Genomic DNA, 22,851 nt, shown 5'->3' on the forward strand with positions numbered 1-22,851 from the left:
GGACGTGTGGCGTTTCGTGGTCTTCATATTGTGGTTGAAACCCATGTCAATTGCGTGGTACTCTATCATAAGACGAGAACACCCCGAGTTGATTAGACAAGCTCTGTGCCGGTTGTCGACATTATGAGTAAGAAAACCCGAAAGAAGAAGAAGCTGGATCGGTATGCCAATTTAGTGAGGTCGTACGAGGATCCCAGTGTCCCGGGAAGTCAGGGAGGCGTGACGCGTTTCGCCAAAGCCCGAGGATTACCCATTGGACAGGTACGGAAGCGATTGGAAGCCAGTTTGGGCTACACGCTTCACAAACCCACACGTCGTCGTTTTCGTACTGTACCGGTCATGGTCTACGGTATCGACGAACAATGGGTGGCGAATCTCATCGAAGTGGGTAACATTGCCAAATCGAATCGAGGGTATAGCTATCTATTGACGGTGATGGACGTGTTGTCCAAGTACGCTTGGGTGGAACCGGTCAAGTCCAAGACTGGCAAGGACGTGACGGGAGCATTCGAGAAATTTTGAAACGCAGTGATGGAAGAATACCTCCCAAGTTGCAAACCGACGACGGTAAAGAATTTTACAACAAGACCTTTCAAGCCTTGATGACACCAAAAGACATTCGTCATTTTTCGACCAGCGGCGATACCAAAGCGAGTGTACCAGCGGCCATACCAAAGCGGGTTGGACCGAAGAAGTGTTTGTGGTGGCTCGTGTGGTGCCGGGTGTGATTCCTACCTATAAGATTAACGAGTGGGACGGAACGCCTCTGAGTGGCACGTTGTACGACCAGGATTTGCAGAAAGTGACGGTGAAGAGCGACGATCTATTTCGCGTGGAAAAGATCGTCAAACGAAAAGGGGATAAAGTCTTGGTTCGGTGGAAAGGTTGGCCAAACAAATACGACACGTGGATTGAGAAAGGGGCGCTGGTCAAGGCGAGATGAAAGAGTTTTATGTACAATTGATCAGCACTTCGAGTACCACGGAATTCCCCTCCAATAGAGCCAACAGTTTCAAGAACCGTTTGCCTTACCAGATCCAACTCAAACAAGAAGGATGGAAAGTGGGTTTGAGTAGCATTTCTTACCCGGTGCCACCCTTGCGACGTTATCAACCGTCGACTCACCGACCTTACCTCTTCGAAGATGATGACACCCTTTTGGAATTTGATTGGAGCATCGAAACCTTCCAACGTAGTTCCAATGGTATCTGGTTTCCGGCGGTCTACCGCAATGGTTTTTACATCAAGGGTGCCGACCTGCACAAGGACCAGGTCAAAGTCACGAGTGGTAAATCGCTCATGCGATACTTGGTCAATCGTTTCCAAGATCGTCTGACTCAGTACATGGAACGTGCCAATGAAAGTCTACGAGCTCCGGACGGTAAAAAATACTACCCTGTGTTTCGTTGGGAAGGTGATTCTTTGATTATCGACAACACGGATACGTTCCTCGATCAAAAAGGTAATAGAATGCGTCCCAAAGTGTGGTTTGGTCCTGAAATGGTAAAGAAAATGAAATGGGTTGAAAAGACTGGGCTGGACGAATGGAAATTGACCAATCACGTGGTGAAAATCTTCAAAGACGACAAGGTGCCCACCAATTTCAAACTCGATTGGGTCAACAGTCACAGCACTCATTCCACTAATTTTTGGAACATCAGGCACGATGGGTCCTTACAGCTCAGTTCCTATTGCAATTGGCGCTTCGACTATCTGGACGAACTCTATGATGAGCACTATGGTGGTGACGTGAAAGTCAGTGAGACTCTTCCTCCACCCATGTATGTCTATTGCAACGTGGCGCAAAGTACGGTTATGGGGAATCAAGTCACCGATCTCTTGAGAGAAGTCCCGCACGACGAGAAGAAGATGAGCTTTGAACCCATTCACATCCAATATCTACCGGTGCGCAGCGACGTGTTTGACATTATCGAGACGCAAGTGGCCGAGAATGACGGAGAGTTGGTGAAATTTTCTTCGGGAGTGACGACTGTCACCTTGCATTTCAAACATGACGGATTTTTACGTGAGTCTACCGAGCCACAGTAGCAAGACCGAGTATCCCGAGAACCGATCCAATAGTTTCAAGATTCGTCTCCCTCATCCTTTGAAAATGGAAGGCGCGAATTGGAAAGTGGGACTCAGCAGTATCTCGTTACCAGACCCCAAGAGCCAAGTACCTCCCTTGTTGCAACGAGACGATGTGATGTTTGAAGGCTATTGGTTTGTGGAAGACACCGTGCAATACAGAAACCGACACAATGCCGACGGTGCGGATTTCAAACCCAAAGACCTTCGGACGGGCGATTTGTCCAATCTGACGGGTGTGGAATTTATGAAGACCGTCAAGAGTTTTTTTGACAGGAAAGTGATTGAGAAAAGGCTTCGAGCTGGTTGCCTCTTCTCGGATAAAACGAGCAAGAAAAGCAATCTCTTGAATTTCCAATTCGAAGGAGAAGATTTTGTTATCGACAACACTGAACTCAGCATGAGACTCTTCAATGGTCATTATTATCCGCAAACCTATATCAACCTGGAACTGGTTATCGACATTGGATGGTTTAAGATGGATGGTAACAATGTGGTGTTGGGTCCGAATCTGTCCATGGAACTGAACAACAAAGAACTGAAAGTGCCAGCTGCCGTCGACATCAGCCAAACGACAGGCACTCCCTATTGTAAATTAACACCCGACAGAAAGAGAGTTCAGTTGACCACCACCTTTAACTGGCGGTTCATCAACCTCAACACCTCGTTCAAGAACGTGACGGGATCCAGCTCGCGTTCGTTGATGATTTACTCGGATGTGGGGACCAGTGGAGTGGTGGGTAATCATGTCACGGATCTGTTACGAGAAGTGAATTACAGGCGAGAAGGTAAAGGATTCCAGTATTTCGAACCTCTCCATGTTCAATATATTCCGGTACGCAAAGATTACATCGACATTATAGAGACACAAGTCGCGGAGACCACTGGTGAATTGACTCAATTCGGAGCAGGCAATACCATTGTCACTCTACACTTCAAACAAGAATGAGAGGCGGTGCTCTGACGCGTTTCAAACCCGACGGTCAAATGGGAAGAGGTTTTTTACGAGACTTTTCAGGATCCAGTTTACGAGAAGGATGGCAAGGTTTAAAAAAGGGCGGACCCATGGGATTACCCAACATTGCAGGTGGCATTCGAGGCGTGAAGGCTGGTGGGAAACGAGCTATTAAACGCAAAGCCCTCAGCGAAATCAACAGAGCGGCCAAACGCAAGTCGGACGACATTTTTGGAAAATGAATATGAATCCTATTTATTCGAGACGCGTTCGACGCATTCCTCCCATCGTCAGTGAGTTGACTCGAGGAAGAAGGAGAAGAGTACAAAAGGGAGGAGCCTTCTTACCCCACCGCAGACGAGGTCCAGACCCCACTTGGGTACGGAGCGCTCTCAAGAGAAGACATCGACGAGGACCTAAACGACGACGATGACGGACATTGTCCCTCTTCCTGGTTCGGCTGGGGTCAAGAACCCATGTTGAATTTGTTTCGGGTACCGCCCACGGATCTGAGTATCTCGAGTTATCGTATGGTACCTATTCATCCTTTCACCACGGGCATCAACTCGATCGATTTTCAGATCGATCCGCAAGAAGATTACATCGATTTGTCTCGCAGTTACTTCGAATTGGATTGGAAAGTGCAGAAGACAGGACCTGCCAATGTCGTGGCAGCCGAAAACACGTTTTTGGTCAATAACATTGCTCACTCCCTCTTCAAACAGATCAGCGTGTGACTCAATGGCACGCTCATCAGTCCTCAGACGGACATTTACCATTACAAAGCTTACATCGAAACTTTACTGAATTTTGACAGAGACGATGGAGACACCATCTTGAAACCTCAAGGCTGGTTCAATCATGTCAATGTGCCAAATACCTTGACAGGCAATCAACTCACCATCGACCACGATGATTTCAAAGCTATGCCACCCGAAAGACAAGCCCTGGTGCGTGAGCTCAGATCTCAAGCCACTGCTTCTGCTGGAGGTGTCACGCGTACTAACAGCTTCGTACCCCACATCGAAGTGTTTCACCTCAGCAAACACTTGATACCCAATGTGCAGATTGGTATCCAAATGTACTTCAATTCACCGGATGTGTGGATGTGGCAAATGCAAGGTGCCAATGCCTTACGTCTCAACGCTGCGGACATCAAAGTGAAATTGTATCTTTGCCAAGTGAGACTCAACCCCTCCGTATACCGAGAATTGATGAATGACATGGGTAGTGGAAGAAACGTGGTTAGTTACCCCACAGTCAGAAGTGAGATCCGGACCTACAACATCATGCAAAACGAGTTACACTATGAAATCACCAACCCTTTTCAGAACCGGTTACCCAACATGCTGGTGGTGGGATTGGTCACTTCCACAGCCTTCAACGGCACCGCTGCCGAGTATCCTTTCACCTTCCAACAATTTAATCTGACCAGCATCAAACAAGTGGTGACAGGAGAAACCTATCCCTATGAAACCTTGGAATTGATCCACACCAATGGAAGTAAAGATATGAGAGGCTACAGACAATTTCTACAAGCCACAGGAAGTTTGTGTAAGAGCAAAGGAAACATGGTGAGAGCCAAAGATTGGGGACGAGGCAAAGGATGCACTCTGTTTGTATTTGAGAACGCAGCCAACGGTTGCCTCAACAGTCCAGTGTTGAACCCCAAGCTGAGCGGTGTGTTGCGGTTGGTGTTCGACTTTGGAGCCGATCAGGGTGCCAACGTCACTGCTATCATCTACGCCGAATTTGAAAATCTCTTGGAGATCAACAGCAACAAGACCGTGCAATACGACGCGTACCAACTGTAATGGAAAAAGTCAGTTTGAACAACGTGCAGTTGGACGTGTTGGCCAGGAGTCAACCCAGTTTGAAACCGTATTTTTACGGCACGGTGCCTTGCGATCGGTTACCCGAGAAACCCAACAAGAAAGGACCCATGGGTTAAATCGTCAACACGGACCCTCAAGGTTAACCGGGTCGGCATTGGATTGCGCTATGGACTTTCAAGGACGCTTGCGAGATCATGAACAGTTACGCCCTTCCCTTGGACACCTTCATGACCACGGAACCTTTACAGAGGTGGTTGGATCAACATTGGAAGTTTAACATACACAGCGGCAAGAGTCTGCAATCGCTGTACAGTCAGAGTTGCGGCGATTACGCTTTGATGTTTTTGATCGATCGATCGAAAGGTCATGACATGAACACGTTTCTACGTCGTTTCAGTCCTCACGATTACGTACAAAATGATCATAAAGTGGGACAAATGTTAAAAAAATTGATAGACAAAGAGCTGAATTGGGATCAAGTATGTCGATGTGGTTACGAGCAAGACACTTGTACCTCTCGTTGCGGTGTAAGACATTTATTGTAATTTTTTACCATTAAAGTTTGAAAAATGTGAAGTCAAGGTGTCAAGACAAGTGCGTATTGATCTATGGCTCCCGCGCCCAGGAAAGGGAATCCTGTCTATCCGGACCTCACGGTTTTAAATAAGGTACCCCATACCGTTTATATATATGAAACGAACTCGTTTTTCTCATCCATATGGGACTTGACCATGGAACGACGTAAATCGTTTCGATTCAACACGCCTTCCAGCATGATGGTGGTGGGTCCGTCGGGATCTGGTAAAACGGTTTTCACCACCAAATTATTGGTGGGCAATCTCGATCTCTTCGAGACCCCGCCCAAACACATTTATTACTGTTACGGTTCCTGGCAAGACGGATTCAAGCGCATGAAAGAGTATGGGGTGAAATTCCATCACGGCATTCCCGATTCCGATCTCTTACCCATCTGGTTTCCCAAGGGTGGCTTACTGGTGCTGGACGACCTCATGGAAGAAGGAGGCAACGACAAACGCGTCTTGGATCTCTTCACCAAAGATTCACACCATCGAAATATCACGGTGATCTATTTATCGCAAGACATGTTTCCACCCGGTAAATTTTCCAAGAGCATCTCTAGAAATGCGCATTATATCGTGGGATTCAAGAACCCTAGAGATCAACTGGGGATGCGAAATTTGTTGTTACAAGCCTTTCCTTCGCGATGGCGAGATGTGCAAGACACCTTTCGAAAGGTGACCGATTGACCGTTTGGTTATCTCTTGTTGGATTTACATCCCAAAAGCCGCGACGATCAACGGATTCTCAGCCATCTGCTAAAAGAAGAGGGCTGCATGCGATTGCATCAGTTGAAGTGAAGATGCTGCGGAGTGAAGTCGAATGGTTCCCGCGATTCCAAGCCATTTGTCAATCGCAATTAGACTGGTGCATGAGTGAGGGAGATGTTGATTACCAAGCCATGAAACAGGTCTTGCAGTGCAGCGGCAAACGCGAAGTGCAAGCCTTTTTAAACGAATATAACCAAACGCCTTTCACAGATCATATTCAATATAAACTGCAGTTGGCACAAAGACTGATGACTCGAGAAAAGAACGATCCCGACTATCTACGATGAGTAGTTATTCTTCGTCTCCAGCTGGCGTGGGTACCTCTCCCAGTATCATCGCCCAAGCCTTGCCCTCACCTCTTTTAGCTCTGGAGTTGGCCTACGTTTACAACGACGACTTTTTGACCCAGTATATTCAAAGTTTGGGTCCGGGAGTGGGCACGTCCACTACTCCACCCCTACTGAATACACCCCCAGCTGGTGCAGGCACCGCAGGACCTCGTCCTCTGGCTCAAAGTACGCCACGACGTAGTCCCTCGGCTCAAAGTGGTCACCGCTCCACGGGTAGTGTGGCTGGAGCAGATGCGAGTCCTCCCCAAGCCCGAGCGGGTCCTTCGGGTTTGAGTACTCGTCGAGACGTACCAGGTAGAGCACCCACACCGCCCGCACGAGGGTATCTGGCTGGTAGAATCACCGTGGGATTCAAGACACCAGCCAGACGAGGTCGAGGTGGCAGGCAACCCAGACGCGGTTTCGGCCGTCCAGGTAGAGGTAGAGGTGGTCCTGGTAGAGGTGGTGCAGGAGGTGGCGGTGGTGGTGGAGACGACGATGACGATGACGATGACGACGAAAGCAGTGCCGTTTCCACACCCAGACGCATGGATCAAGACAATTTACAACGTCAATTGCAAATTTTGCTGAACGATCAACGACAAACCGCTCGAGGACGACGCATCGCCGGTATCACGACCACCAACACCATCACTACCCCATACAAAGACGGAGGAAGACCCCAAGTGACTCCCAATTCGACCAGTGTCTCGAACTGAATAGCCATGACGATCGACGTCAGTTTATTCAACGGTGCTTACAGAAACAGTGTGGAAGAGGAATCCTTGTCGCGATTGGATGGATTGTACAAATATTATCATCGACAATGGTGGTATCGGAAGCAAATGTTTTACCATTTCAAAATGTGGTTCTGTTTTCTCAATGGACTGGCCTTACTCATCATGGCCTTGAGTATGATCATAGGCGTGCTTTGGGAACAACAACATGTCGTCGTGGCCATCTTAACCGCCTTAGGAACCTTGGTCAAGGGATGGAATGATTTCAAAAATTTTTCCATGAAGATGGACATGAGTCGTTTCGCTTTCACCACGCATGAAAAGACCTTGATCGAATTGAGAACGTACGTGCGCGGGTTTCCCTTGGATAAGTTCGAAGGCTTCCTCATCAAATTACAAACCATGGACGACACCATCACGGATTTGACCCAACCCATCAAGGACGCGCACGTCAAGCAGTATGACCTGAAAATTCGTTAATTCCTTACCAAAAAGAGCATAAATTAGAGGACCTAGGTGTATGAGGGTTCATTGTTCGCTATGAAACAGAAGGGAGGTAACGTACCCGCGTCCCTGCTCACGACCGCTGGGCTCGCGCTCATGATGAGAAGAAGACGTCAGAAGAAGAAGAAACAGAAGGGCGGCGTCCTGCCTTTGGTAGCTCTCGTGCCGGCCGGCATCGCACTGGGTAAAGCCGTCGGCTTGGGGGCGGCTTCCGGAGCAGCCAGTTACGGGGCCAAAAAAGCCTTGCAAGCTATCGGTAAGAAGAGAAAGAAAAGACAAAGTGGAGGGAACATCTTTGCCAGTGCCACCAAAATGGGCTACACCTTGGGAAAACGCAAGGATTACCGACGTATGGGTTTGAAAGGCGCTGCTCAAAGCACATATCGCCGTCGCAAACAACCTTGGCTGTATAAAAAGCGATGATAAAAAAGTCAACCCACATTCAAAAATGGCAAGACGACGAAATAAGCTATCTAGGCTCTCCCGACCCAAGATACCGCAACGAGGTGGAGATATCTTCAGAGCACTAGGTCCTCTGGGTGGTCCATTGAAGTTTTTGGACAAACAGATTCAAAAGAACAGAGGCAAGTTGTAACGTGCCACTCGTAAAATACCCTTTCAATCCACCCTCAAACCTGTCAAGAAAAAACGCAAGACAAGGTTCCGTGTTCCAGCGGGTGTGAAAGTGGTAGAGTCGATTCAAGGCATAAAAGACTTTACCCCTCGCTACCGACTGAGAAAGAGACGATGAATCGATTACGACGACAACGTCCGTTCTTGACCAGTATTTTACAAGAAACCAATCGTTTCAAACTTCAAGAGTTGTTGGAACACGCCAACGCCGACCAGATCAATGCCGTCAGTGAAATGGTCTTGAATCTGTTGAAAAAGAGAATTCCGGTCAAGCCTCAGACGCTTCGAAAACTTCAACGCCATAAGAACGTGTTGCGCGAAGTGGGGAAGCGCAGAAATTCCCTGAAGAGGAGGCGTCAACATCTGTTGGCTCAGACAGGGAGTGGATTCTGGCAAGGTTTAAAAGAGTGTTGCGGAGTATGTCGTTAAAGAGTCGAGACGCAGACGGTTACCCCTTGCAGGGCATCGATGTGGTATCGGAACACGTGAGCGAGAACAGAAAACTAGTCGAAATCAAAGACAACCTGTCTAAGCTCATTGGATTGTTACAAGAAGCCAATCACAGAGAAGAACAACTCAAAGTAGTCCACGGGCGTATGCTTCGAAAATATCGGGCTCTCGAACAGGAACGTTTGGCTTTAAAATACGGTAACAGGTGTGACGATTGCATACGAGTCAAAGACGACGTGGAAGACGTCATCATCCCCCGCACGACCTGCGCTAACCCCGAAGAGACCATCAAGAGTCTGCAATTGAAATTGGAAAAAGCCCGCCAAGAAGCGCATTACTGGCAAGACTGTTTTGAAACCGCGTTGCAGTATGACGGAAGAGGTCATGATGGTTCCGGTCAGTGAATTCGAACGTTTGCAAGATTACTAAAAAGGACAGATTTCCCAAAGTGCTCTATTGAACAAAGCAGGACGACTAGCCGCCGAAAAACAATTGATCTTGGGGAATCCCACCATTCCCGACGGCATTGCCGTCAAGATGGCAAAACCCTTGGCTTGTGAACAGACTCGATTGACCAAACGGATTCGGCCAGGAGGTGCCCCACGGGCTGGCGTGGGTGCCCCCGCGCCGGATGAAGAAGCCCTGGACAGTCCCTTGGAAAACTTGTTGAAACAAGTCATCAAAAGTCAAACCCCCGCCACACCCAGGATCAAGAAAGAGGTGTCAACACCCGTTGTGGCTGGTCCGTCGGGGATCAAAAAGGAAGCCAAACCTAGTCAAATACCACGACGAATCTTACCCGAAACACCCAAGACCGGTAAAAAGCTGCATCAAGTGGTAAGAAGCCTGCCCCCAAATCGGGTGGTTTGAAAAAAAGCGTTTTGAGTGGAGCCAAAAAAGGCTTTTTAAAGAGCATTGGTCTAGATCCCAAATCAATTGACGACGACACCGACGACGAAGAGGGTGGTTACAGCCCCAAGAAAGTCGCCAAGAAACCCCAGAAGCGCAAACCCACAGCGGCCGAACGCCTGAAGCCTTGGGAAGAGTGGGAAAGACCCAGTCGACGACGTCTCGGCTATGACACGGACTAGAGCCAACAAGACCAGGACTCGCAAAAAGCAACGCGGCTATGGCTTCGACATTCAGAAACTGTTGAGTAAGACGGGGATCGAATTTTATTGGCCAGGGTATCAGTACATGGGACCGAGCACCAAACTGAAAAAACGACTGGCCCGAGGAGATCCTGGGATCAATCGTTTGGACCGACTAGCCAAACAACACGACATCGATTACAGTCGAGCCAAGAATATACAGGACAAGTGGAAAGCCGACACCAAGATGATCAAGGCCATCGACAGGTTACCCGGTAGAAAGACCATGACGGAAAGGGTGGTCAAAAGAATCATGCAAGCCAAGAAACGATGGAAATTGTAACTTTTTTTAATCACGTTTTGATTAAAGATACATGTGTTCACTTATTTTTGGGCTTTCTTCTTCTTTTCGGTGTTTAAATAAGCCACTCTGAAATTGCTAAAGATCCCTTTGTCCACGCGATCGTAAAAATAACCGCGGTTGGCAATGGCCACCAAATCGGACATACGCTCCTGATCAAAAATGGAGATGAAGCCTTGACACTCTGTGCAATGGGGGCAGCGGCAGGTCTTGACCACACAAGCCCGTGTGACCACCTCCTCATCGTGGATGGCACACTCCAGCAACTGATCTAAATAATGGTGAAAGGCATCCCCTTTCGCATCCCTCTCTACGCGTAGATCGTAGCGGGAACGCATCTCCGACAGATTGTTGTAGGTCAGACCCAGGGACAAGCGAGCGGCCACATCCTCCCACTCTCAGTACAAGCCTTTCTTCAGAGGCGCCCAAAAGACCAGACCCGTCAAAAAGATGCGATGACTCACGTGGCGCAGGGCGTTCAATCCGGGCACGTTGACGGCCACGCGTAGCCACTGGATCTCCTTCTGCGTCATAGGAATGCGCGAGACCACCTGATGTTTCAAGAAACACAGATCTATGAGATCCATGTCCTTCTCAGAAAAGTGATCCTTCTGAATCACGTGATTGTGGACGCAGGTCTCAATACGACATCGGGGACAAACGACGCGTCGACCGTTCGTTGGTTGCCTCAGACAGGACTTGTGCACACCCTCTTTACAGCATTCCAACATGAACAGCTTTTCACCATCTTTCATGTCGGATCGAGAACACACCACACATCGAATGGAACGATCCACAGGATTAAACGAAGCCATTTTTTGTTCTGAAAAAACATTTTCATAACCATTCAATAACCTTTTACAGGCGGGACATGTGTGGTTCCCTAGTGGAACGACGCCCTATTATAATCCAAAATAATCCACGGCATTCAACATATCATATCTGGTACGATCATCATAACACAACGGTGTATCTGTCCTACATTCAACAAATGATTTTAAATGGTAAATACGATGAATGGCATCATCGAAATTAAAAGCCAAAAAAGCCACTTTAGGTCTACCCTCTAAATCAATATATCTCCCGTATAATCTCACATGTTCACAACCAATACGTCCGTAACTGTGTTGGCATTTCATCGGTTTACAAAACACGGAACCCAAGCCCCACATCACTTTCAACTTATGCAACTTGACAATTTGATCATTTAACTTTCTTCTCTTTTCTCTTTCCACCTCATCCAAATATTCTTGTCTTATTTTTAAATTGACAATTCTAGAGGCAATGTGCCATGGTAAAAGATCCCAATAGCTTTCTATTTCTCGGCTTAATTGCATCTTGGTCTTCAGATCCATTTTCTAAGGAAAAAAGATCGTAATATTTTCTTTAACATCGTCTACGAATTCCATCGTTCGCTCTAAACAATTACCTAATAAGACTTCTCGTCCATTATAAGAACCATAGACTTTTTCATGAAAGACAGTGTCAGGCGTTACATTTCTATTCTTCCAATTCACCCCGTTACAAATAAAACACTTAAAAGGTCGACATCTCACGTGACCTAGGTTCCATTTACATTTCACGCGATAATACAATCGAAACAATTCACACAGCTCTTTTTGTTGGTCCGTCACCATGTCCAATCGGTCTCGTCGCAGCTTCAAATCGAAAATGTACGTTTGTATTTCGAGCGGAAGACAATCCCATCGACTTAACATTTTTTTCTACAAAACAAAATGAATTCTCGAATTTAACAGACCATCCTTGGCAACTGCCATATTGCACATAGCTTGATTCAAGGAGTAACCTAACATCACGCGTTGATCGCGATAATGACCATACAGTCTCATATGAAATTCATTACAAATAGAACAATAATAAGGGTGACACGCTACACGACCTATCCTCCATCTATCTTTCACAGCATGATACAATCTCATTTGTTGACACAATCGCCTTCGTTCCACTGTAAACGTGTCCAATCGTTCCTGGCGATACTTTAAGTCCATAATGTAACTTTGTAGTTCGGGAGGAATACGGTCCCAATGACTCAACATTATTTCTAAAAAATACACAATGAAATTATAACAGGTCTTTATAGGCTTTAAGAGCCCAGTTCACGTCCTTTTGTAAATCCTTCACATCCAAATTACTTAAAAAGCCCAGCTGCTGTTCCAGGAACAAACGGTCAATATCCTGCAGCACCACACCAATGAAACCTGACAGGCTATGCCAATTACTGTATAAAAAAACTACCACTATTTTCTTTCTCACTCTCCTTCCACTCTTTGACCAGCTTTCCTAAAGTCACCATCTTCTCGTTACATCTATTCAAGGTATCCATGCTTTCGAACTCACCTCCACTATTTCTTTAAGACTTCAAATGACAAACTTCAACGACAATTACTCCAATGATAGCAAGCGCAAAAACGTCCACCTCCAAAGTAATCTTCACCAACGGCAAACTCACTTCAAGCTTCATCAGTCGAGCTACAACCACCAAGGCGCACCATTTTTATACACGGGGAATTAAGACACGTGACGTGACGTCGCCAGAGGGGGGTGGGGTATCCCTCCATTCGTGACGTCGTTAAAAAAAGGGCGGGAACACCCACCCTATAAACGTCGATCCCTCCAACTCATGCTTCGATGGTCTAGTCGTTCAGACGTCGCGTTGTGGCCGCGAAGACTGAGGTTCGATTCCTGGTCGGGGCAAAAAAAAATTTTCACGTGTTGAAAAAGTACTTTTTTCCCATTGGTCCACTCACACGATTAAAACCAAGTCGACTTTGATCATCCCATCAGTCTCATCATATTTCGCTTCCAGAGAGATGATTTCGACTTTGACGACGAAGAAGACAACGCCCTCTTAGCCCAACATTTGGATGACATTGAACAAGGCTTCGATTTTCTCTTAACGCCTCACTTAGATCGACGCGTTCGCCATTTAGGCGTCAGACACAGAAATTACGTGGGACGATTAATGCAACGCGGCGGCGCTGCACCTCTCTCCACCCGCCAACGACAAATATTACCGCGTCAAATAGAACAAGCCCTCCAACGCGCCATACGAGAGCAAGTCCTGCAAGATCCCGAAGTCAATCCCAACGATCACTTTCTCATCAACATTAATTCCAACCGATTGAGACACTCCTATCATTCGGCTCGCATGCGCGTCAGAGAATGGATGAACAATGATCTCAGAGCACAAGAAATCATGCAACAAATTTCCAAGATGTTAAACTCCAACGAACAGTTCCGATTGGATGACACCTTCTCGTTACACAAAACCAAAGCCAGCTTAGCTCTCGACAAACTACTCGATCTCAAAAAGAGCGTCATCAAAATCAACAACGACGATGAACTCTGTTGTGCACGGGCCCTGGTCACTATGCAAGCCTACTGCGACGTGGGCAGTAGACATCCCGACTACGTCAACCTACGACGTGGTAAACCCGCTCAAGCAAGAAAGGCCAAGGCACTCCATCAGGCTGCGGGTGTCCCCGAAGGACCTTGCGGTCTCCCCGAACTCCACACCCTCCAACGTCATCTCACCGATCACCAGATCGTGGTGCTTTCCCTGGACCACAATTATCAAATCATTTTCAAAGGCCCCCGACGTGACAAACAAATTGTCCTCATCAAAGCGGGTGAACATTTTCACGGATGTAATATCCTCTCTGCCTTCCTAGGAAAATCCAATTTTTGCATCAAGTGTGAGAAAAGCTACCAGACCGACAACATCTCTCACCATCCCTGCAACGGTAAGAAATGTCCCGCTTGCTTTTAAACCCAGTGTGAAGATCATCGTCGCGCCAGCGACACCACACACACCTGCCCTCGTTGTCACCGTGCCTTCTTTGGAGAAAAGTGTTTGGCCAATCATTACGCTTACTCCAAGACGGATGGTACCAAAGCCGATGCTGCCAAAAAAAATCAAAAATGTCTCATACAGACACCAATGCCTCATACAGAATCCCACCAAATTAGAACAAAAGCGAAAATTATTGAAATCCAGAAAACGAAAGGTAGACGGTTCGCGTAGCGTGCACACCAAAGACCATCTCTTCGTCTACTGGGACAGCGAAACCATACAAGACACGGGTGGCCACGTCCCCAACCTGGTATGCGCCGCCACTTCCAACTGCGACACACTCTTTCATTTTGAAAGCACCACCTGCATTCGAGATTTCTTGGATTGGTTGAGAGCTTTGTCTCAGGATTGTACCCTCACCGTCCTAGCCCATAATTCCCAAGGGTTCGATTCTTACTTGATACTGGATGAACTCTACCAACAATAAGTGGTGCCCGAGCAAGTGGTCAATGGGGCCAAGATTTTGTCTTTGTCCATCAATGCGGGAGACATTGTTTTCAAAGATTCTCTCTGCTTCTTTCAAATGCCTCTGGCCAATTTTCCCAAAGCCTTCGGACTGGTCGAACAAAAGAAAGGTTTCTTCCCCCACTTCTTCAACACCCCCGACCATCAGGATTACGTGGGACCTCTACCCGACAAAGAACATTACGACCCCCAAGGCATGTCCACCGAACGAGCGCAAGAGTTCGAACGATGGTATGCCCAACAACGCGCCGAGCCCGACTTGATCTTCGATTTCCAAGCAGAACTCGTGGCCTACTGCGAATCCGACGTGCTGCTACTCAAAGGTGCCTGCGAAGTGTTCTGCCAAGAATTCGAAGCCATCAGCGGCTTCAATCCTCTCCAACGATGTCTCACGATCGCCTCTGCCTGCAATCTCTTCTACCCCACCAAACACATGCCAGAAGGCGCCATCGCTTCGGAACCCATCGCCGGATGGCATGCCCAAGGCAAACCGCATTCCCTCGCATCCCTGGAATGGTTGACCTACTTGAATCGAAAACCCAACCACCACATTCGACACGCCCTCAATGGAGGCGAACACGCTATCCTACGCGGAGACAAAACCTTTTTCGTGGACGGGTACGATGAAGTCAATCGCATCGTGTACGAATTCCACGGTTGCTTCTGGTACGGCTATCCCAAGTGTTACCCAGACCGTGACCGCACACGTCACAAAATGTGCGATCAGACCATTCGCGACGTCTACGAGGCCACCAAACTCAAAGAAGACAGTCTCTTGGCTGCTGGCTACAGTGTCGTGGTCATGTGGCAATGTGAATGGGAACAACTCAAGCAAGAAGACGAGCACCTGCGAAGCCTGGTCCAATCCTTCGACCTGGTCTCCAGACTCAAACCCAGAGACGCGTTCTACGGTGGACGCACCAACGCCATCAAACTTCACCATCAGGTCGAACACGAAGAAAAGGTCCATTACCTGGATTTCACATCCCTCTACCCCTGGACCAACAAAAACTGTCCCTACCCCGTCGGTCATCCTGTCATCATTCACCAACCCGAAGGCACCGACATCTCAAGTTACTTCGGTCTGGTCAAATGCAAGATCCTTCCACCCTTTGGGTTGTATCACCCCGTCTTACCCCACCGCAGTGGGGGCAAACTCACGTTTCCACTTTGTAGAACTTGCGTGGAACACGAGCAGCCCAAACCGCTGACCGAACGTAGTCATCGCTGCATCCACAACGAGCAGGAGCGATGTCTGGTGGGTACGTGGCCCACCCCCGAATTGCAAGAAGCCCTTCGTCAAGGGTACGTCATCCAACACGTGTACGAAATTTGGCACTTCTCGCGCAATTCCAACGACTTGTTCTCTTCCTCGTGAACACCTTTCTCAAGATCAAGCAAGAAGCCAGCGGGTGGCCCGATTGGGTGGGTGACGACGTCGCCAAACGCCAGCAGTACCTAGCCGACTACCTAGCCAAAGAAGGTATTCAACTCGAGGCCGACAAAATTCAAAAAAATCCCGGTCGACGGTCTCTGGCCAAAATGATGCTAAACAACTTCTGGGGCAAGTACGGTCAACAAGGTAACAAGAGCCAAGTCGAAGCCATTTCGTCGCCCGCCAGGCTTCATGCCCTACTGACCGATGACAGTCAAGAAATTCAAACCCTTCGTGTCATGAACGACGAGATGATCGAATTGGTCTACAAACACGTCGAAGACGAAGAAGCCGTTCAAGTCAACATCAACATTTTCGTGGCCTGCTTCACCACCTGCTGGGCCAGACTCAAACTCTACCGAGAAGGGCTCAGTCAACGCCAACCCCAACAAGTCCTGTACTTCGACACAGACTCCATCATCTTCTCGCATCGAGAAGGTCAACCCATGCCACCCTTAGGCGATCATCTCGACAAATTCACCAGCGAATTGAAACCGGGCACTCACATCATGGAGTTTGCTGCCGCTGGATCCAAGAATTACGGTTACAAAACCAACGACGGTAAAGTCGAATGGAAGGTACGCGGTTTCACCCTCAACACACGTGGTCAAGAACAATTGAACTTTGACCTGTTAAAAGAAAACGTCATCAATGAAGTCACCGAAACCCGCGAAGAACCACGGGAAATCAGCGTACACAATCCACACAAAATTAAACGAAATGTCCAAACAAAAACATTAAAAACGATCGAAGAAACCAAACGATACAAAGTCGTCTTCGACAAACGCGTCGTGGATCCCGACACCTTCCTATCGTATCCTTACGGATACACCCGAGCCGACAACGATGATATCGACATGGAAAATGTCAATCATTTACTAGATTTGTAAATAAAAAAATTTTGAAAAAATCTGATCACGTGGTCTGTCTTTGTGACGTCACTTCCGGTCTCCAGACCCTCTCGTCCTCGCGTCCAACCCCGCGCGGCCAACTTTGGCCGAGCTCGCCCCAGTCTTGCCTATTGCGAACTAATGCAACCGCTGACCTGAGCCGAAAATCCTGCACGCTGATTGGTCGAGACGCGTCACGTGACCAAAATAACGCGCTCTGATTGGCTAGGTCTCAAACCGCCCCCCTATACTACTAAGTTTCTTTCAAAACAGTCACTGGAAACTGAACCTTCACAATTTTACAAAGTCAGTCTCTTGAATTGGTTACTATAGTGACTGTAATCAATGTTGTTATTGATGGATTTAGTGGAGAGGACTTAAAATGATCTGCTCATGTGACTGTGCAATTAGAGGTGTCCGATTACACTGTCCGATTACAACGTTGCAAATTAATTAGAGCAAAACACACCAGTTTATGCACCAGTCACATTTGAGGATATTGTAATGTTATGATTCTTATTCTTATTATTTTAATTATTTTTATTATTATTATTGTTATTATTATTGTAAGTAAATGCAAGCCGTTTTGTCGCAAAAAAAAAGGGTGGAGGGGGGAGGGGGGGGCATGGTCCAAGGCTTTCCTAGCTTAGAGAGTGGAAACTGGTAATGACAACGCGACAGCTTGGTTTATGTTGCGTTCGCTTTTCCTGAACAACGTAATTTACTGAATGCTGTGTTTTGTGCAGAAAGTTATGGTAAGGATCAAGCCTTATACATTCATCTACAAAGATGTCCATTATTTTCGGAACGGGTCGTTTCACGAATTATATTGCTTGAAAGGCTGCCAAATAGGCAAAATTTATAGGGTTTCTCGAGAGATAACAAATGAGCAATGTGCGAGTTAAAACTACGAAAACACTGACATAAAGCTATGACTACTGTTAAAAACAAACTGATGCGGAGACGAAGACGAACAAGAATCGTCGTAAGCAGAACTTGGAAGATGAAGCCAGCAGCGCGCGGTTGGATAAAGGGGATACTCAACGAAGCAACTTGAATAGTAAATATCTATACGGAACTCTTGTGTTAAAATATCCTGATTCTTTTATTTGTTTTTACTGCTTACTTGTAAAGTACGATTTCTTATTACCCAACTGCAGCGAATACCCTCCAAATAACAGTACAAATATACAGCGATTTTGCACAGTTATTTGTACAGTAGAAAACCTGTTTTCCGGACAGTTCGGCGCGCACGCAAAACTGTCACACTCTCGCTCTTTCACTGATAACTTTATTGACTACAGCAGTCGGATAATAAATCTCTTATTAGATGTTTTGGTGTGCAGTATACTGCACACCAAAACATCTAATAAGAGATTTATTAGCTTTATATTTTTAATCGGCACAACTCGTAACTCGTAACTCGTAAAACATCTAATAAGATATATGTTGCGGTAGAAACCTCTTAGAGCGTCTAGTCATAATTTATATATATATATATGATACCGTTTGTACATGATTTATATTTCTTGTTAGAAAATAGCTCAAATAAAAATCGACAAAGGAAGCTCTCAAGAGAGGATAAAGAGTAAAAGAGGTAATTACCATGTAGGCCTTATTCCCGAGGTAATCACTCTCAAATTGTTTTTAGACATGGTGTCCAGTCCTTCTTCGCATAATCTTGCCAAGTGCGATGCGCAGATATTTTCGTGCAGTATGAAAATTCGTGTAAAGCGATTCGGTTTGTGAGTAAAACTCACGACGCTGGATTGGCTACTCATGGACACTTTTGGACTTTCAGAACTTACAGGTATAAGTTCTGAGGAATTTAAAACTATCCTACCTTTCATCCAATATTGATACCGTTTGTACATGATTTATATTTCTTGTTAGAAAATAGCTCAAATAAAATACGCACGCTGATTGGTTAAAAATCGTGTTTCTATTTAAAAATTAGATTATGAGCTCGAAATTTCTATCGCGTGATAGTCAACTGTAACGCGATAGAAATCGTGAGCTATTAGTCGTTCAAAACTTTATATAAATCCTCTCCACAGACACTTCGAAAACGCAAAGAAGCGTCGCCTGGTTGTTAATAAGGGCACTCTGCTAGGTTACTTACTATGTACATCAGATTATATAATAACCCAAATTATTCTCGCATTTTGATTGGTTCTCGCCTATGAGCTATTAGAGAACAGACGCACGATTGACGTCATCTTTACAAAGTTTTTCTCACTGTGTTTTCAAATGGCGGAAAGTTTTGAGAATTGAGATAATATTTTACGTGACTGAGCGAAAGAAAAGGTACAAAAAAGTCTTGTCGAGCCATTGAACAGGTACGAGGAGCAGGAGGAAGAAAGAAATAGCCGTTTCTTTTTTAGAAAATAACTCACAGAAAATACTCGAGCAATCTCAGCGGCTGTCAAGCGAAACATAAACCAAACACAAAATTGGTCTTGAAATTACTGTTTAAGGTACGAAACCACTGCTTTGTCTTGAATTTAACAAACCCAATAAACAAAATGTTAGTGAGATTAATTTATTTACAAAATTCAAAATAATAAATTCTCAAAATAATTGATGACACAGGTTGATGTCAGGAATGAATTATCAAAACACCACTTCTTAGAATCAGCTAAAATATGAAACACGTAGACTTGCTTTCCGACGCGAATGTTCTAGTCCGTTTCAGTCACAGCAGCGAGCAAAGTATAGCTCACTACAGCTCACGGCCCCCCCCCCGGGGGGGGGTACTCCCTTATATGGGCTATATAGGTATGTGCGGCCCCAAAGGGCATGGTTTATCAACCGTTTCGGTCATAAATAGGGTATCGATTCTAGTTGATTTTGGCCATTTTGGTCATAAATGGCGTATGGTTTTTGCACTCTAGCCTTGATATGGGTATGTTTTAAGAAGAAGCCACTTTTTCATCATTATCGAAAAGAAAATCAACAAAAGCCCTTCACAAATTATGTTTACGGCAATTTAACATTGGTCATTACTAGGAAATAATTTTAACGCGGGTCTGAAACAGGGTTTTGATTTTACGGTCAGGTCATAAATTAGGTTTCGAATTTTTGGTCAGGTCATAAATAGGGTAGGGAATATCGTAGATTTTGGTAATGAATAGGGTTAGGGTTTTGGGAGGCGGGCCGCACACCCCCACCCAATTTTTCTGGGAGTACCCCCGCCCCAACGGCGTCGCAGCAATAAGGTCTCCGACACTGTAGCTAACTGATTTGAGAATCACCAACCACAGAGGACACAAATTTTCACTGTCACTAACGCTCCTTTCATTCAAAACTAGAATTGAATGGCCTCCAGTGTTGATTGCAACCGCAAGTGTTCCGAGCGTATCTAGTTCAAGGCAATAGGTAACGTCCAAGCTTTTCGGCTCACAGGGCTGCTCTGATGAGAAAAACTGGCTTGACATTTTCCACACTTTTTTTAAGATTTGTAGATTTCGCAGTTGAATTCTGCCTTCGCTGAAATTTTTCATTTCACGAGAAGTGACGCTGAAGTCAAGTTTGACAGTGGCGTGATTTTCCTGGGCCAATCACAATTCTTTGCTACGCATAGCAACCAATGAGATTGCTTCGTTTTGTATAGACAACAAAATACGTCAAATTGCTATTTTCGTGTTTGCCAAAGTGGGCAAGGGCCGGCTTTCGAGTTATGTTGAAAGATTAAGCTTTCTCTGTAGCAGTTTGTTTCTTTATTATATAAAACAAATAGATTCCCTGTTGCCGTGCATCTGTTCAGTAAAAGATCACAGAGGACTTCAAAATGAGGTAAGAGCATTAGTGACACACTCGGCTATCACCTCGGACGCACGGCAACATGGAATCTATTTGTTAAATAGACAGTGAGTAGCGTAGCCAGTCACTAGCACAATCTCATAACGTGATGATGGTGTGAGCAAAAAGAATTTACATTTTCATGGAACATGTTTTCTATGTCCTAAGTTATAACACTATTAGGGTTAAGCAAATAAATTGATTGACAAATTAATGGAATCTTTAAAAAGCAATGACTTAAAAAAAAAAAAAAGAAGGAAAGAAAGGAAAGCCAGATAAGGAAATAGATGTCTTGCCAAGTAAAATAAGAAAAAGCAGTAGTTTTATGAACGAAGTTCAAACGCGGTCGCGGACGGTCCTTAGGCCTATCGTGATTCATCAGAAGAGCACAAAATAGCCCACGTGCATAATTGATGATGTGATTGGTTTACTAATGAAAATGATGCATTTTCCTCACGCGGAAAATAATTTTTAGTTGTCGATTTCGTGTTACCTTAGCTAAGTCGTTGGCAGTGAGCTCAGGGCAAGGGGAGGGGGCGGGGGTGGGGGGTGATGTTAGTGGTTATGGTTAGGAGTAGCGATTAGTTTTAAAATTTTTGTGGCGCCATGGTGCTTGGTACGTCCAAATGCTACGTCCATATCCATGCAAATTTTCCATGTTTGTTCTCTGCAATTCTTGCAGCTGTTTGCATGTTGTTATTTTTGATATAGGTAAGACTTTTGTAAACGGCATCTCTAGTAAAAGTTTGAGTTTTTGTTTGAAGAAGCTTTTTGCTATCTTAAGCTGGAATTTGTCATGTTTATTACCACTGAAATTTACTTGAGAGTATAATGTTTTTTATTTATCAGCGTAGGCGACACATTACATATACGCCTTTTGGCTGTACGCGTTTAAATATGCGTCAACTCGATGTATATTCATGTATTTCATTTCTTACAAAATACTCCATTTTTTGGCATAAATCTTACACGCTTACGTACTTGAACGCAGGTTAGAAAGAACAAATTATTGCTATCATTGGTAGAAATTTATATCAATAGACTGGAAACGATTTACCCCGGGAAAAACTCAACTACGATAAACCGCCTTAATCGCTTTGTCTGATTAGAAAGAATATATATTACTGATGATTAATATACATACGCCTTCTTCGTAATTTACATTTTGCCAGATTAAATTTAGGTAAAGCCACTTGATCCCGCTGAGGCGCTCAACCTAACTCAAACAGAAATTGCGATGTGACCTTCGAGTCTCGAATGTCCTTCACCAGACTTGCAGGTAAGAACTGTGCTTATGTGTGAAAATGATTTTGATCTCTACGTGCCTTCATTGCCAAATGGAAGATGGTGTTTCGTGTTCTCCAAGAACATAATGCACGCTCGAGGTCTAGAGAAACTGGCAGTGGACTCATTAGCGGAACGTGAGAGTGTTCATTAGATTTTGTAGATCTTAAAATTGCAATATATATTTAAGAAAACATAAAAAAAATCATCTTCTCTTTGGTTTGGAATATAGCGTAAAAAAGCGAAAATATTTGCATCTGAGGAAGAGCGGTGATTGCGCTGGCAAATCAACATTCGTTTCATACGTGCTCTTTAATTTCCTATCGTGCGCCTGTCATAGTAATAGTGCACTCTTAGCTCAAATAGCGGGTATACAGCCGCTATATTCTAAAGAATAATGTTTTGCTTAGCACCTGAAAGATACTTTCTCCCTCCAATTGCTAAAAGGAAAGTTACATCCCCTTTTTAAAAAAATATCCAAGAAAAATAGCAGACTTGTGTGCGGTCTTTTGAAGGAAAAACGGACCGACAAATTGTCTCCTTAATATGTCTATTGCTTTGCTTATCAACTTGTAAAACAAATGCCGGACACTGGCCTGTATTTGTTTGTACTCCAGGTAAATATTATGCTAAATAATAGTAATATAGCGTTCTTTTCAATAGAAGAAACAGGGTTTCGTTAATAAGCAATTGGCTTGCCGTTGTTGTGAAAGGTTTACTTTGGACGGCTGGTGTTTAAGCTATTATGAATTCACAAAGCTCTTCACAGA

General features: G+C 45.4%; 3 protein-coding genes and 1 pseudogene across 3 annotated transcripts; all 4 read left to right on the plus strand.

The window, feature by feature from the left end:
* The first annotated feature begins 121 nt into the window (after positions 1-121).
* On the plus strand, positions 122-728 carry LOC149114927 (uncharacterized; annotated as a pseudogene).
* A 3,241-nt stretch (positions 729-3,969) lies between these two features.
* Positions 3,970-4,857, plus strand: LOC149114928 (uncharacterized protein F54H12.2-like). The gene has a single exon (XM_089284585.1). The coding sequence runs from the start codon at positions 3,970-3,972 to the stop codon at positions 4,855-4,857; it is 888 nt and encodes a 295-aa protein (XP_089140711.1).
* A 629-nt stretch (positions 4,858-5,486) lies between these two features.
* LOC149114929 (uncharacterized) lies at positions 5,487-6,198 on the plus strand. Its single transcript, XM_089284588.1, has one exon. The coding sequence runs from the start codon at positions 5,487-5,489 to the stop codon at positions 6,144-6,146; it is 660 nt and encodes a 219-aa protein (XP_089140714.1). The 3' UTR covers positions 6,147-6,198.
* A 9,648-nt stretch (positions 6,199-15,846) lies between these two features.
* Positions 15,847-17,044, plus strand: LOC110058121 (uncharacterized). The gene has a single exon (XM_089284589.1). The coding sequence runs from the start codon at positions 15,923-15,925 to the stop codon at positions 16,994-16,996; it is 1,074 nt and encodes a 357-aa protein (XP_089140715.1). The 5' UTR covers positions 15,847-15,922; the 3' UTR covers positions 16,997-17,044.
* Positions 17,045-22,851: the final 5,807 nt, after the last annotated feature.

This window comes from Orbicella faveolata, unplaced genomic scaffold (genome assembly GCF_042242905.1).
Source record: "Orbicella faveolata isolate gen_17 unplaced genomic scaffold, um_ofav_v1 contig_13, whole genome shotgun sequence".
Taxonomy (NCBI): domain Eukaryota; kingdom Metazoa; phylum Cnidaria; class Anthozoa; order Scleractinia; family Merulinidae; genus Orbicella; species Orbicella faveolata.

Coding starts and splice junctions, on each gene's coding strand:
- LOC110058121 (XM_089284589.1), top strand. CDS start 15,923: ATGTCTGGTGGGTACGTGGCCCACCCCCGAATTGCAAGAAGCCCTTCG.
- LOC149114929 (XM_089284588.1), top strand. CDS start 5,487: ATGGCTCCCGCGCCCAGGAAAGGGAATCCTGTCTATCCGGACCTCACG.
- LOC149114928 (XM_089284585.1), top strand. CDS start 3,970: ATGCCACCCGAAAGACAAGCCCTGGTGCGTGAGCTCAGATCTCAAGCC.